This window comes from Aulonocara sp. 'chitande type north' Nkhata Bay, linkage group LG7 (assembly GCF_057382095.1).
Source record: "Aulonocara sp. 'chitande type north' Nkhata Bay isolate Kocher_YH1m ecotype deep benthic linkage group LG7, A_spYH_male_GT1.1, whole genome shotgun sequence".
NCBI classification, from domain to species: domain Eukaryota; kingdom Metazoa; phylum Chordata; class Actinopteri; order Cichliformes; family Cichlidae; genus Aulonocara; species Aulonocara sp. 'chitande type north' Nkhata Bay.
This window is the reverse complement of record NC_141350.1, coordinates 32803852-32818557: the sequence shown is the minus strand read 5'-3', so window position 1 is coordinate 32818557 and position 14706 is coordinate 32803852. Positions and strand designations below refer to the sequence as shown.

General features: G+C 38.8%; 3 protein-coding genes across 4 annotated transcripts in view; all 3 read right to left on the bottom strand.

The window, feature by feature from the left end:
- Nucleotides 1-2082: 2082 nt before the first annotated feature.
- LOC147325540 (E3 ubiquitin/ISG15 ligase TRIM25-like) lies at nucleotides 2083-5564 on the bottom strand. The gene has a single exon (XM_086302473.1). The coding sequence runs from the start codon at nucleotides 5562-5564 to the stop codon at nucleotides 4263-4265; it is 1302 nt and encodes a 433-aa protein (XP_086158599.1). The 3' UTR covers nucleotides 2083-4262.
- An 830-nt stretch (nucleotides 5565-6394) lies between these two features.
- On the bottom strand, nucleotides 6395-10490 carry LOC147325539 (tripartite motif-containing protein 16-like). The gene is made up of 2 exons (XM_086300089.1): nucleotides 10464-10490; nucleotides 6395-9363 (listed from the first exon to the last, which is right to left on the bottom strand). Exon 2 carries the CDS (start codon nucleotides 9241-9243, stop codon nucleotides 7705-7707), a length of 1539 nt encoding a protein of 512 aa, XP_086156215.1. The 5' UTR covers nucleotides 9244-9363; nucleotides 10464-10490; the 3' UTR covers nucleotides 6395-7704.
- Nucleotides 10491-12276: 1786 nt separating this feature from the next.
- atp8b1 (ATPase phospholipid transporting 8B1) overlaps nucleotides 12277-14706 on the bottom strand; it is a 41726-nt gene continuing 39296 nt past the window's right edge. For both annotated transcript variants that reach the window (XM_086300088.1, XM_086300087.1), the window contains 2 exons: nucleotides 14396-14526; nucleotides 12277-13900 (listed from right to left, as the gene is read on the bottom strand). In XM_086300088.1, coding sequence (XP_086156214.1) covers nucleotides 13664-13900; nucleotides 14396-14526 — 368 coding nt within the window. In that variant the 3' untranslated portion in view covers nucleotides 12277-13663. The remainder of the gene's footprint in view (nucleotides 13901-14395; nucleotides 14527-14706) is intronic.

Sequence of the window (14706 nt, the reverse complement as noted above, 5' to 3'; positions counted from 1 at the left end):
AACTAAAATTCACATCTTAAACCCAGAGACAAGAAGACACACTCAATATAACACAGGCGCAGAGGAAACATGGGGAGAATAGAAAAACAAAATCAGAACCACAACCAAAAATCAATATAACAAAACCCTAGAATTACATTGTTTTAATTCATTAGAGAAACATTTGTTGCACATTAAGAAAGCATACCGGGGACTTCAGCCACATCACGTCAGGTACTTGGCACCCTACACCCCCTACAGGTTTGGAAATGTCATGTCACTGACCAATCTTAGTAGCCCAAATAGGTCTAGGGAGGAGGTCAGGACATGATTCACTCTTCATATTCCCCATGCTTTCATGTAGTATTTCATGTAGCCAAGTATTGTATGTCAGTACCTGTTTTCAAGACAGTTAAAAGGAAGTTGCTCCAACTCCAAAAGCATTCAGGGAATGAAACATGTGGCTTGACTTCAGATTAAAATTTCCTCTCTAATGAGCATAAAATGATGCCGTGATAAATTAAAACAATGTAAAAGATTTGATAAGTACCTTTTTTTTTAGTTCAGTGCTTTGCTTCATTATCATGATATAACTTGCTATGTGTACATATAGTAGTTTAGCAGTTTTTTTTTTATCTTATTATACTGAATGCAGTATCTAATTACAGTAGATGTGTAATTGGGGTATGACTGAGTTTGTTTAGCATTTGTACATTTGATGTATTGTTTTTTTACATAGTATTAGTTCCCCACAAAATAAACTGCAAAACGTTGTAAATAAGGCGAGAACGAACAAAACAAGGTAAGGGTTTTAATTAATGCCTGACAGAAATACATACCTTTATGTAAAGATTTAAACATATACCAGTCTTATTTTCTTTATTTCAGTTTTAGGATATTAAAAGTGCCATAAGCTTAATTGCAGATTAAACCTGCAGCGTGCATGTGACTGATTAGATTTAGCTGATATTGAGACAATCATGTTAGATCTCCTCCTCCAAATAGTTGCTCAGTCACACTTATCAGTGTTCAGGAGAGTGATCACTGGAAATTTAGCATCTTAAAATTGAGGATCATCATGCACCTTGTTATCAGTGCGGGCCCTTGGTTTCAGTTCATTATTTTAAAATGTGTGTGTGTGTGTGTGTGTTCCTCCCTCTCTTTTTTCCGCTCTCACTGCCAGATCCTGATTTTTTTTTTCTTTTCCTGGGGAGTGTGTGGTCCTATCTGTGTGAGCATGTTCCCGTCTTTGTGTGTGTTCCTCTCGCTCTCTCTCTCTGTATATTCGGCCCTCACCTCGAGGCGAGTCGATCCTCTTACAGTAATACCATTGCCTAATCTCAGAGGCGTATCAGAGGGAGCTCAGAGCGCTCTGCACTAATAGGTTCACACAAATGGGATCTAGTCAAAAACCTCCCAATCCTCCTGCCACTGTAAATATGGAGAGCATTATCTGCGTCCGCCTGGAGGCCTCTGATGTGGAACTGATGCAGATTTGACAGAGAGACTGAGAGATAGCGGCCAAAAAAAGATGATTTAACATGCTGTTGACGTAGTTACAGCGGTAATTTGATTGGTTGTAGAGATGAATTGAATCAAATTTCAACTTTTAAAAGTCTGATGCAGCCTGGTCATTCATACAGGATTGTTCTCTCAACTTATTTGATACCTTTGAAGGCCAAAGCAAAGCTTTAATGTTGCGGTTGCTCTTTTTAAAAACTTTATTTTAAAGGTTGGTTGAACAGATTGTTTCTTTGAAAATATATACCAGGCATACAGCTGTAATAGTGCTTGTAATGCACTTTATAGTCTGCATTTATCATATCGTGGTAATAAAAGAATATGCACATAATGCAGCATTACAGTCACGATTAACCTCATTCCACAGTGTGTCTACAGCAAAACATTTTCTGTATTCCTTGCTGTAAAATCAGTTACACATTTTGTTATGTATTTCACTTATTTTTCCCTTGAATAAATGTAGGTTTCAGGCCAGTCAGTTGACTGTACTGATGATACAAGCATAGCATATCTGCTATCATAAATTTGTCAGTCTACTTCCCCTACAATTTTTAGTTTTTGTTTTGTTTTTTTAGTCACTGGCGCCTTCCTGAGGTGAGCTGTATTTATGACTCTGGAAATATTCAGTATGCATATTTTTTTGACATTACAAGCTTTAATTTTAAGGTAATTATTTTTATTTTTATTTAAGTTTTCTAATCACAACATACTAAAGTTTTGCAGTCAATCATGTCTTACAGTGTACTGCAGCCGAAAACATCAGGCATGTACTTAAAACCCAAAGGAACACAGATAATTGCAGTTTTGCTTAAAAATTGCTGAAAATAAAAGCGTATACATTAAAACATTTTGGAATATGTGTCATAGATAAAAGATAAAGGAGACAATATAATGATATATAAAACATATAATGAACAGAAACAGAACCATTAAAAAAAGTGTTTTTGTTTTTTACCATAGACTGGAATGAAAAGGAGGCAAGAATCCTGTAACAACAACAACAACAACAACAACAACAATGGTAATAATATTAACAGGTAGATAAATAAAATTAGTAAAGTCAACTCTAGTTTGAAAGACATTAGCAGAATAAATAAATGAAGAAAACAATCAGAAAACGTCTATGCAGCAGTACAGCATTGAAGTTTTGTAAGTCTTATAAATAGTTTGTGTCCCCAGAAAACATCAGTTTTTATGTTTGTCACTATTGCAATTCTCATTTCAATTAAGATAAAAAAACAAAAAACAATAAACAACAAAAAATATATATATTTGAAGGTTGAACCTCTAATGGAGAAGTGATTGTGACTGGAAAATGTTGTGAAAGAATAATTTAATAACGTTATTGTCGTAGTTAAACATATACCAAACATGTCAAAGCTTGCAAAGTTAAACTACTACTAAAAAATCTTTAAACCTCTCAATCACAAAAAGATGCAGTAATATATGTGAAAATATTAATAATGCTGGCTGTTCTCACTGGTGGCGCTGATTCTTCACTGAAGTGAGAATTATAATGAAAGCAAAGCTGAGAGAGACAAATGCAGTCATGCAGTGACATCAAGAGGGTGCAAACAGTACTGCTCTATTTAAACGCAGGCTGCTGCTTATTTCAGTGGTTGCACTCAGGTCAAGACACAAACATGCATTTATAAACCTTAAACACTGCTTTGTCAAAAGAAATATATGTACAAATCAATGAAATATGAACAAAATAATGTAAGATACCAAAAACGCATATCTCTCTTATAACTGCAGATATCGGTGACAGTGTCTTCCATGATGGCTATGACAAAGACCTTTATATCTTCCAATAGTTAGAATTAGTTAGAATGTTATTTAAAATGAAAACTCAGTCATACATGTGATTGGTGATGGTGATGTACCCTACTGCTTGCCCTGTGACAGACTTGCAGCTCTGAATGGACTGATGGATGAAATTCACATATTTAGGGAGTTTGTTATTCCTGTGTTTACATTTCAGTTTGACCAGAAATTTTCAGAGCTCTTTTTATTTTAGGGCACCATCATATTTTGAACTTAAATAAAGGAAATGCATATATAAAAGTGATTAGAAGTGTCATTTCAATTGAATCCAACCACGCTGTATACAAATGCCCTTTCCCATTCTTGACAGTAAACTTTAATCAGTGTAATATTTTTAATTAGAGACGGAGAGCTGTGGAGCAGGGGGGCTAGCACTAGAAAATCACGTTTCTATGTTATCATATTTTACAGTTTACATCCAATTTATAAACTTCAAGATGACATAAGTGAGTGTGTTTAACAAAAACTCAATTAGTCCAAAATAAGAAACTAATCTTTACAATCTCATCTAATGACTGCGGTCTACTTGAGCTCAACTACAGATCCATAACCAACAAAAAATCCTGCATAGAGCGGCTGAGTGAATGTTGCCTGCACTCTGTGGAGGAGAGTCATGTCGTCAGAAACACTGTAGAAGGACAGAGTACCTGCACTGTGGTCCAGATACACTCCAGTAGTGGAGGACTGACATGTGGAGATGTGAGTCCTGATATTGTCATGTCTAAATTCAAATTTATCTCTTATACTATATAGCGCCCAAGATGTGTCATCATTCCCAAATCCATAAACTGGTAGTCTGTTTGTGTTTGTGACTGCTACTGCAACAGTCCTAGACCACGTCACCTCCCAGTAACACTGGCCAGCACAATTAGGATCTCCTGAAAGAAAAAAATGTCTCATTTTTTTTCTTTCAGGAGATCCTAATTGTGCTAACATCAGCAGGTTATTAAAAAAAATTTTGTTTGTGTACTATGTTTTTGTAGTGCTTTTTTCTTGCTAGCAGATATTAAAATCTCACTTTCTGTGTTTGGAACCAGTGTGATATGTTGTGAATAGTTTAAGAATTCCTCTCTAGTTGTGTATTCTCTTTGTGACGGTGACTGATCACAGTCACTCACTGTTGCTGATAGCTTGGTCCATTGTCCTTTGAGTATGTCCTGCGTCTTTTCCCTGATTTCTGACAGAGAAGCTGTCACATCATCAAAGTTACACAGAGGGTGAATACTGATGCTGGGTGGCTTCTCACTGAAAGTCAAGCTTGGCTGTGAGGGATACTTTTGTAGAAAGGTGATGTAATCCTGCATGTGACAGAGTTGTTCCAACTCAGATTTCTTCTGTTGTAGATCAACAGTCTCCTGCTTCAACTTTTCTTGAATCTCTGTAAGTCGACTCACCTCCTTTTTTTGCTTAGATCTGATCTGCTGCTTTAAATCAGACCTTATTTTTTCTAGGAGGCAGATAAGCTCTGTGAAGATTATCTCACTGTCCCTTACAGCTTTATCTGCAGATTGACTGATGGCCTTCATTTTCTGCTGAAGAACCCACATGTGTTTATCTTGGTCCTTAATTCTCTGCTGGATTTTCTCCTGACACACCTCGAGCTCTCTCTGCTTCTCACTCATTTCTTTTGCAGCTGAAACTGTGTCGTGGCCTTTATGTTCATCCATGGAGCACAGATAACAGATACACTGCTGATCAGTGCGACAGAAAATCTTCATAGCTTCATTGTGATGAGAGCAGATATTGTCCTGAAGCTTCTGGGAGGGGTCCACCAGCTTGTGTTTCCTAAAGGCGGGGGATTCATAGTGAGGCTGGAGGTGCTGCTCACAGTAAGAGACCAGACACTGCAGACAGGACTTGACAGCTTTCAGCTTTCTCTCAGTGCAGACATCACAGCTCACATCTTCAGGTCCAGCATAGCGGTGAGTAGCAGGAGCAGTTTGTCCAGTCTTCTTCAGGTCCTCCACTAATTCTGCCAACATGGTGTTTTTCCCCAGAGCAGGCCTCGGTGCAAATGTCTGTCTGCACTGAGGACAGCTGTGGATGTTCTTCCGATCCTCTTCATCCCAGTGGTTTTGAATACAGTTCATACAGTAGTTGTGTCCACAGGGAATAGTTACCGGATCCTTCAGGAGATCCAAACAGATCGAACAGCAGAGTTTGTCCTGGTTTATCTGGGCTCCTCGCTGCGTCATTTCACCTCTGAGAATGCGATTGTGAAATAGTTTCACTTTCATCTTACCAGAAAAACAGGGCTGAGCTGCAGTTATTTCATTTCAGCTTCTAACACGCACTGACTGGCATGTCAGAGCACAGCATGCCGGTTACACTCATCTTTAAACTTGCAGATCTGTGATCAGGGCAGGAACAGAAAACACCTGAAATGAATGGGACTGACTTTTCTATATAACAGGAATGAGGGGGGAGGGGCTAATTCCTTCCTCATCAAACAAAGGTCAAAGTTTGTCAAGAGTGTGTGTTTGAGAGTAAGAGCACAATAAGCTTAGCAACTTAGCTTATCTGTGACTGAACTGCACCAATTTCATTGTATCATGAGTTAAAGAGGATTAAAGATTAGTCTTATGACTGAACAGATGCCACTTCCAAACTTATAGAACTAGCAGTTATTGTGTGGGTGAGGTACACTTGTACCTCACAATTCATTATTTTCACTTAAAATTTGCTATCCGCGATTTTGTTCACCAACACAATTAATTCATTCATTTATGCATCCATTCATTTTCAAAATATTAACATTTTACTTCATCTTTTAAATGTTATATCTTCTTCAAAGTGGCCTTTAAAAGTATAAGTTATATTATTATATTATCTGAAAGCAAACACTGAGCTAGAACTAGATGGCTCTGCAGTCCCATTGTCAATCACGTCCTTTATTTCAGCATTAAGATACTTTCTTCTCTCTGGACGAACCTGATAAAACATCTAATTGTCGAGGAATCCTCCACGTCTGTGTCATGTTGGATGTTTATTCATTTAATGTACATATTTAATGCCTTTAACTACTTAAATCACCTTCAAAGTTAATCAGGCCTTACCGATGCACATTTGCTCTCCTGCTGTTTTTAATTCACAGCTTTTACCCTCTCGAAACACTTTAATGAACATCAACAGGAACACAAACAGAAAAAAAAGATTATATGCATTCAAATAGTACAAATTTTATTTATGTTAAAGAAAACCAAATCCCTAGTCAGGTTTCCCACAGCAACAATAACTGTGCACTGTATATTATTTACATCAGCAGTATTTTCACAAACAAATAACTTTAAAACCTAAAGTTACATTAAATTGAGCAAACCTAATTTACTCAGTCTTAATGTTTTAGTACAGGTGTACCCCATGTTTTTGCAAAATGAGAACCCAATGTGGAAGAAAAGGCTGAAAAGAACAAAAAGAATAAGTATTTCCAGCACTCAGATGATGTGAATTACTAAAAAGATAAAAAGGCCCAAAAGTTATAAGCTAACTAGGAAAAACACCAGTGCAAATCAATCAATAAGAGCCAGGCAGACAATAATAATAGAGGGAAATTGTCCCGAGTATACAAATCAGAAATCCACAGGCAAGGTTTATGAAATATGAAATAATTAGAACGGAGAAAAGAAGCACAAATCAGCAAAGCAAAAGCAAAAGCAGAAAAAGAAACACTGGAGAGAAGGGTAAGCATGAACACAAACAAATATTAGTTTACAAATGAGGAAACAAAACCCTGATTCACAGATATTAAGTAAACCCCAACACCCTAACAGATACAGTACCAATCATTGGTTTGGTCAAGTTTAATTATAATAATAATACATAAAACAAGCTTCTGCAAATTTGTTCTAAACAAGTAAATTTCCTAACAGAACATCAGTGGTGGTAGAGAGATAGTTTAAAGGGAAATTTCTAATCATCTTGATCACTCATAAAGGTTCATTTGTGGTTTAATTTTCCTCTTAGTGGACTTTTGATTTATCCCAAACGTAGCATATTTGGTAGTAGGGATACTTTTCTGCACAGTATGGCATAAAAAGCTCCACATGTTGTTCTTTAGTAATGGGGTCATTTTTATACTCCTGGTATAAAACATGGAAAATAACTGAAAAAGAAAATTAAATAGTGTTCCCCACTATGACTGTATTCAACCTTTGACTGGTTCTGCAGCTATATATGTGGACAATAGCTGTGATAAATTATGTCAACACTAAGACATGTTCAAATAACATTTGAATGGCAACCAGCTGCTGACAGTATTATGGTGTAAAGCTTTTATTCTATCCTGGTAAAATCTACAATAAGAAACGACTGATTACAGTAGGTGCATCGTAAAATAACACTACACAGAGTGACACAGTTACTCTTTCTCCTGCCCATCTATTTGAGTTCACACAATTTCAGAGAATTACCACAACCATAAACACTGAGTCCAGCATAGAGCGGCTGACTGAATGTGGTCTGGACTCTGTGGAGGAGAGTCATGGTGTTAGAGATCCAGTAGAAAGACAGAACACCTGCACTGTGATCCAGGTACACTCCAATTCTAGCAGACCGAGGACCCGAGATGGTGTTGCTCATGCTGTTGTGAATAAATTCAACAGAATTTTCTAAAGCCCAAGATCTGTCATTGCATCCAAATTCACTTTCATCTCCTGTTCTGCTAATGTCCTTGTATGTGACTGCAACTGTAGCACTAGCTGGTCCCATCTCCACCTCCCAGTAGCAACGTCCAGTCAGGCTCTCTCTGCTCAGAACCTGCTGTCTTTGAGTGAATCTGTCTGGATGATCAGGATACAGCTGTTTTTTTATCGTCAATCTAGCTACTCTGTTGCCTTCAGATAATATCAGCTGTGGGTGTGCAGTGTTTAGATCCAGTGTGATTTGACGTGAATACTGCAAGAAGTCAGCTCTGGTCTTGGGTTCTGGCTCCGGTAGGAGTAAAAAATCAGCACTGGTCACTTTAAGTGAGATCTTGGTCCACTCAAGTTTAATAGTATTCTCGAGTTTCTTTCTGACCTCTGATACAGCTGCTGTTACTTCATCAAAGTAACACGGTGAGTGAATATTGATACTGGGCGAGTTTGTGGATTCACTTAGAGACGACAGAAGAGGGTAACTGTGTAGGAAGTGGATGTGATCTTGTGTGCATGACAGCTGTTCCAGCTCTGTCCCTTTCCTCTTCAGTTCAGCGAGCTCCTGCTGCAGCTTCTCCTGTAGCTCCCCGACTCTGTTCAACTCATTTTTCTGCTTAGATCTGATCTGCTGCTTCAGATTGGAGCTTCTTTTTTTGATGAGTGAAACAAGATCCTCGAAGACCTTCTCATTGTCTCTCACAGCTTTATCAGCAGACTGATTGATCGCCTCCACCTCCTGCTGAAGCACCTTCACGTCTTTCTCCTTTTCTTTAATTCTCTGCTGGATGTTTTGCTGACTCACCTCGAGCTCTCTCTGTTTCTCTTTCCTTTCTGTTGAAGCTGGGACTGTGTCGTGGCCTTTATGTTCAACCTTGGAGCACAGACAACAGATACACTGCTGATCAGTGCGGCAGAAAATCTTCATAGCTTCACTGTGATGAGAGCAGACATGGTCATCAAGCTTCTGGGAGGGGTCCACCAGCTTGTGTTTCTCAAAGGCAGGGGATTCATAGTGAGGCTGGAGGTGCTGCTCACAGTAAGAGACCCGACACTGCACACAGGACTTGACAGCTTTCAGCTTTGTGTCAGTGCAGAAATCACAGCTCACATCTTCAAGTTCAGAAGAAGCGCTGACTGAAGTCTTCTTCAGGTCCTCCACTGACTCTCCCAACATGGTGTTTTTCCCTAGAGCAGATCTCGGTGCAAAGGTCTGTCTCCACTGAGGACAGCTGTGGGTTTCCTTCTGATCCTCTTTATCCCAGTGGATTTGAATACAGTTCATACAGTAGCTGTGTCCACAGGGAATATTCACCGGATCCTTCGGGAGATCCAAACAGATCGAACAGCAGAGTTTGTCCTGGTTTCAGTGGGTTCCTCCCTGCGCCATTTCACCGGTCAGAGACTATGATTGTGAAATAGTTTCACTTTTGTCATACAAAGAAACAAAACTGACTCTCATTCCTTCTGTTCACATGCACTGAATGGGGTTTACGTGCACACCATGCTGGTCACACCCATCTGTAAACTTGTAGATCTAAGTATAGGAACAGGAAACATGTGGACCGAGTGGGAGTGTTTGTTTGGAAAGCAGGAAGCTTATTTCTCTGTGTTACAAAGATCAGTGTCCGTCTGAACTGAAACATCTGATCTGAGTGAAAGTGTGTGAAAGAAACAGATTAAAGACTCATGGACCATAACTTATTGCTTATTCAAGATTAACCTTCAATCTTGTTATTATTCGCACTTAAAAGCGATCATGTATGAATCTCTTCTTATTTCTCAAATCGGTTCATATATTTTATCCAAAAATCTTTGTACAATATTCCAAAATAACAAAGCTAAAGGATTTTTAATTAAGCTCTACGTTAAAATGTTTTAAAGCAGGAATAAAAAGTGACTTTCCCGTTTACTTGTGTAAAATTTTAAAGACAAATATATGAATACAAATGTAAATAACCACCAAAAGATTTCATGAAGGTGAAACTGAGGACATTTCCCTCCTTAAATAATATCCTTTTCAAAAAATGATTGCATTGAATAAATGCATGTAACTATAGAGGTAATGAGTAATGGTAAGTATGTATGTGTATGTATGAAATGCCCAGCATGGATGCTTGTAAAGGTTTGTGCAATATGTTGTAAAAAGAGGCATGTAACAAAAACATGTTGGCAACAGCCTCCCAGAGAGAGTGTGTGTGACAGATGATATACTCCCGTCACTCCCACCTTACAGGTGCAGCTGGATACTTTAACAATCTAACCCAAAACACAAAGGTGACAATAGCAGTGCTACAAGGCCATCACACTCCCACCAATAAAAATATGGCTTAGCTAGCCATCTACAAAGCTGGTTTAAACTTTTGAACTTCCTTCATCTCAGCCCCATTTCTTCCTATAGAGGCATATGGAAGCAGAAAGAAGTTAACATTTTACCAAAAAATTGAAAAGAATAGTACCGAGACACAGCCCTCGATAGTGCATCAGCCAAAACATTGTGTGCACCTTTATATGTTGAACATCGAGATCATATGACTGAAGAAGGAGGCACCATCTCATAAGACGTTGGTTGGGATTCTGAAGAGAATGAGGGAATGTGAGGGGAGTGTGACCTGTGTAAACTACAACCTGCACCTACAGCTTGATGCATGCTCAATCACCCCAGTAAGAAAATCCCAAAAAGTTGAAAATGTATATTATCCCTTCAAATGATACTGCCTAAGGAAAGCATGTATGATGTAAACAGAACCTGTTCTGGCACTAAATCCTGTGGAACTGCATATTTAACAGTGTGTGAAGACGACGCTGTTAAGCACACACGCAGGCTATATCCCAATTCAGGGTCTGCAGCCTTAAAGTACGCAGCCTTAACGGTCCACAAGGGCCGCGTACTCAAAGACCGCTAAGGCCGGAAGTGCGAGGCTTGTGAAATGGGACGGTCTAGCCTCCGTCGCGCTGCCCAGGTTGCCTAGCAACCATGATACTAACAGCTGGAAACGTTTCATACAGCTTTGTTTGACAGAAATGAAGGAGAACATAATTTGTTCATTTGTTTGTTTGTTTCTACATGAGCTTTGATCATTCTCTGTAAGATTAAGCTCAGCTAATGAACAGCGTATATTTTAAAGTAAAGGCTTTAAAACCAAGTTGGTACAAACGTCACTAATGTCACATAACTTTGCCGACATGTGGCCAACAGTAATGTTTAATGTTCTTCGTTATTAAACATTTGCACATAAATAAGTGACATAATATTCAGTACATACTTAAAGTTTTCTCGGGCGCCCCTCATCCGCCGTTTTTTTTTCGGAAAAATTGTTCACACCCACTGCCGCGCTATGCATTCTGGGATATGTTGGGCCACGACGAAGTCTACACCGCCACGTCCTTAAAATTCAGGGAAAAGGAGGACGCATTTGAGGGCCGCATTTCGAGCAGCCTTCGAATTGGGACAGCCTTCGTTGTGTTGCTGTGATGTAATCGGCCTTAAAATGCGGCCTTTAAGGCTGCAGACCCTGAATTGGGATACAGCTACACACACTCCATCCATTTCCAGGAACAAATAAGAGTCTATTAGATAGGAGTCAAACCATCTTATACTGACAGCATGGTCTAATCGCTGAGGTCTAGCAGGACGAGCACAGAGAGCACTATGATGAGCTCTGAAACTTTTCAAATAAGCCATTCATCTGAAGATGATCTGTTAGCTGTTTGACAACTACTCTTTCAAGAATCTTTGAGATGAGACGAAGGTTGGAGATGTATCGATAATTAGGTAAGAGCTGTGTCAACTGCTGGCTTCTCAAGTCATGGTTTAATTACGGCCTTTTAAAGGCCACAGGCCTTTAAAAGAGATTATTGCTTCTCAAACATGACCAATTAGTGGTAGGATTTCTTTGAGCACTTTTGAAGGGATGGGTTCTAACAGACGTGTTGACTGTCTGCGGGAAGTAATGGTTGAAGTTCACTCAGAAAGCTCAGTCAGAGAGACACTAAATAAATATCAGTGGTATTGAAGGTTGCTGTATGTAATGATAGATTTGTGAGATGATTATTATTTGATTTGTGAATAAATTCATTAAGTCATTACTAGTTAAGGTTAAAGGAAGACTCAGCTCAGAGCTTGGACTAAGAAGATTGCTTATACATTATCTCTCTTGTAAGAAAGCACTTCTGCCAGGAAGACACCTTCATTAGAACAAAGTTGAAGTACTGGCAGGAATCTGTTTTTGACCAGTTTGGGAGGGTGAGAGACTGCAGAAAAGAGGAGCATAGAGAAAACAAGAGGTAGGCAATACTCAAATTAAAATTTAAATAAAGACACATTTCAGATTGCTAAATGTGCCCTTGGCTTTTTATTAACAACCACATGATAAAACACCATCATACATCAAAGACCATACTGCTGCTTTTACTTAACAGCAGTCCTGATCGACTATTCCATTCATTCAGGAATAAAAAGACATCATCTGTGGACAGTAACACTAGCATGAAAAAGATACAGTAACAGTCAGAACAGGAACTATCATCAGTCTTGGCTCCTCAATATTCTAAACCTGATTAGAGGACTGGAAAAAAAGCCTTTTCTTTGGGTTGATTGTAAACAAAATGAAACAAACATACACATACACACACATACCCACTCACACTAAGATAATTCTCCTGTTTGAACCTAAAGAACATGTAAGTTAACTTGGAATAATTTGTAAAAACAGAAAGGAACGTACAAACTAGTAAAAGTTAATCAAATGAAGATAAACCGACAAACCCTTGCTCTATTTCTGAAGTAAGCTCTGAAGATTGTTGGAGGAGGAAAGTGTGGTTTGTTTTTTTTAATGTAAGGCACCGAACAAAACAAGGATCCAACTTGGAAAGAGGTATTTAAAAGATTTCAAGCATGAAGTACCTTAATTTAGTGATTACTCTAAGTACACCTGGTTTGATGCTGCAGAGGAGAAAAGATCACCATTCACATCTCACTGTTAAATTAAGACACACTTTATAACATCTGACCACCCTGCATTGCCTAGCATAGTAACGTCCCACTATTATGTAGAATAAAATATTAAAAAGATGATGTCTTGACTTGTTTAACTTTAGCCCACTAGCTTAATGTGAAGGTAAATCTTTGGAGGTCAACGAATGGAAATCAAACTAACCGATGCTTTAGTCTGACTTAATGCAGTACAGATTAAATATTATTCTTATACTTTTAACGAAAACACTAATATGTCAAGTGTGCTGTAGACACAAGGCTAAAACTCAAAATCAAAATTATTATATTAGTGTTACAGTACAGAAAGACTTAGCAGGGATAAACTGACTAAAAATAAAACTCTTTTAAAATCCTGAGTTAAATAACATTGTCAGTCACACAGATGCTGCGTGACCTCAGACCTCATAATGACGGTCGTTTTCGGTGAGCTTTTTTCGCTTTAGTATTTCAACAAAGTTTGTGCATAGAGGTGCATCTGGAGGCGGGGAGTCTAGGTCACAGACAGGAGCGAAAAACAATTTAGAAGAGTTTCATTTAAGAAACTTCAGGAGAGCTCATTTTCTTTTATTCCCTTCTGGCATGCTCAGAATACCTTATAGGGAAAATGTTCTTAAACTGCAATAGAATAACTAAGTGCTCTTTGCACTCCCAAATATTTACAGCTCCCCCTACTGCAGTTTTGCTCCGTCTCAGACTCAGACCCGCCCCTTCAGATGTTTTCGGCCTCTCTCCGGGGAATCTCCCTGATGCTCTCTTGAGGTCCACCATGTGCCCGTGGGCGCCGTCGAAAGCTCTGCCCAGATGCAATAAGGTCAGCGTAGCCTTGGGCGTGAGAGAAGGCGTATGCAGATCGCCGGGAACGCCGGCCTCGCTGGAAGGGCGCTGGCTTTTTCTTATCGTCGTCTTCCTTCAGCTCCATCTCGTATTTCTTTCTGTTTCTCTGGACCTAAAGGACGATTGGAAATAAGCCGGTAATATATGAAGCAGAAGGGTCCATGGAAATACAGTAGAAAGTCATAATGGAAAGAAGAAATCAATTTTACTTCAAAAGATGGTCAGAATACAGCCTTAAAAGCAACTTGTAATTACAAAAGAGCGCTTGCATATTCTGCAATACAGCCGGCACCCTAATGATGCTGTGTAATTGTAATGTAAGAATTGTGGGTTAGGATAATCTATGCTACAGCCCTGCCATCAATGTTAGGAAATAAAGTTGTGGCCAGAATTAGTAAGTGATAATCATACATTTAAAGCAATGCATGAAAGAAACAAAAAAACAAAAAAAACAAAGCTATGTTGTTTTATGTTTATTAATATATTTATGTATGTCAAGCATCTTATTGCCCATCACCCAGGACTCCCCCACCTTCCCTGAGAGGGTTCAGGCTGATGGGTCAGAAAATGACCAGCAGGCTTGTTGCTGCACTGGCAGAGGTCTCACCTTGTCTCCTACAGAGGGCCAGATGGTTTTAGAGAGAAACTGGATGCAGATGACAGGCAGAAGGCTGATGCCCACAGTAAGGATGATGGTTAACCACAGGTACGGCTGGCGTAAAGCATTTGGTGCTACCCCTATAAACACAACATATAAATACACACACACATGTTAACAGAGAAATGAAGAATGAGGGGTTTATGTGGGGACCTTCAATACTTGGACATGATTCTCATTGGGTAAAATTATTAGTAGAAGGCTATTGCATTCATGCTAATGAAAATAAAAAGCCTTTTGTCAAAGCCTGACTTACTGAC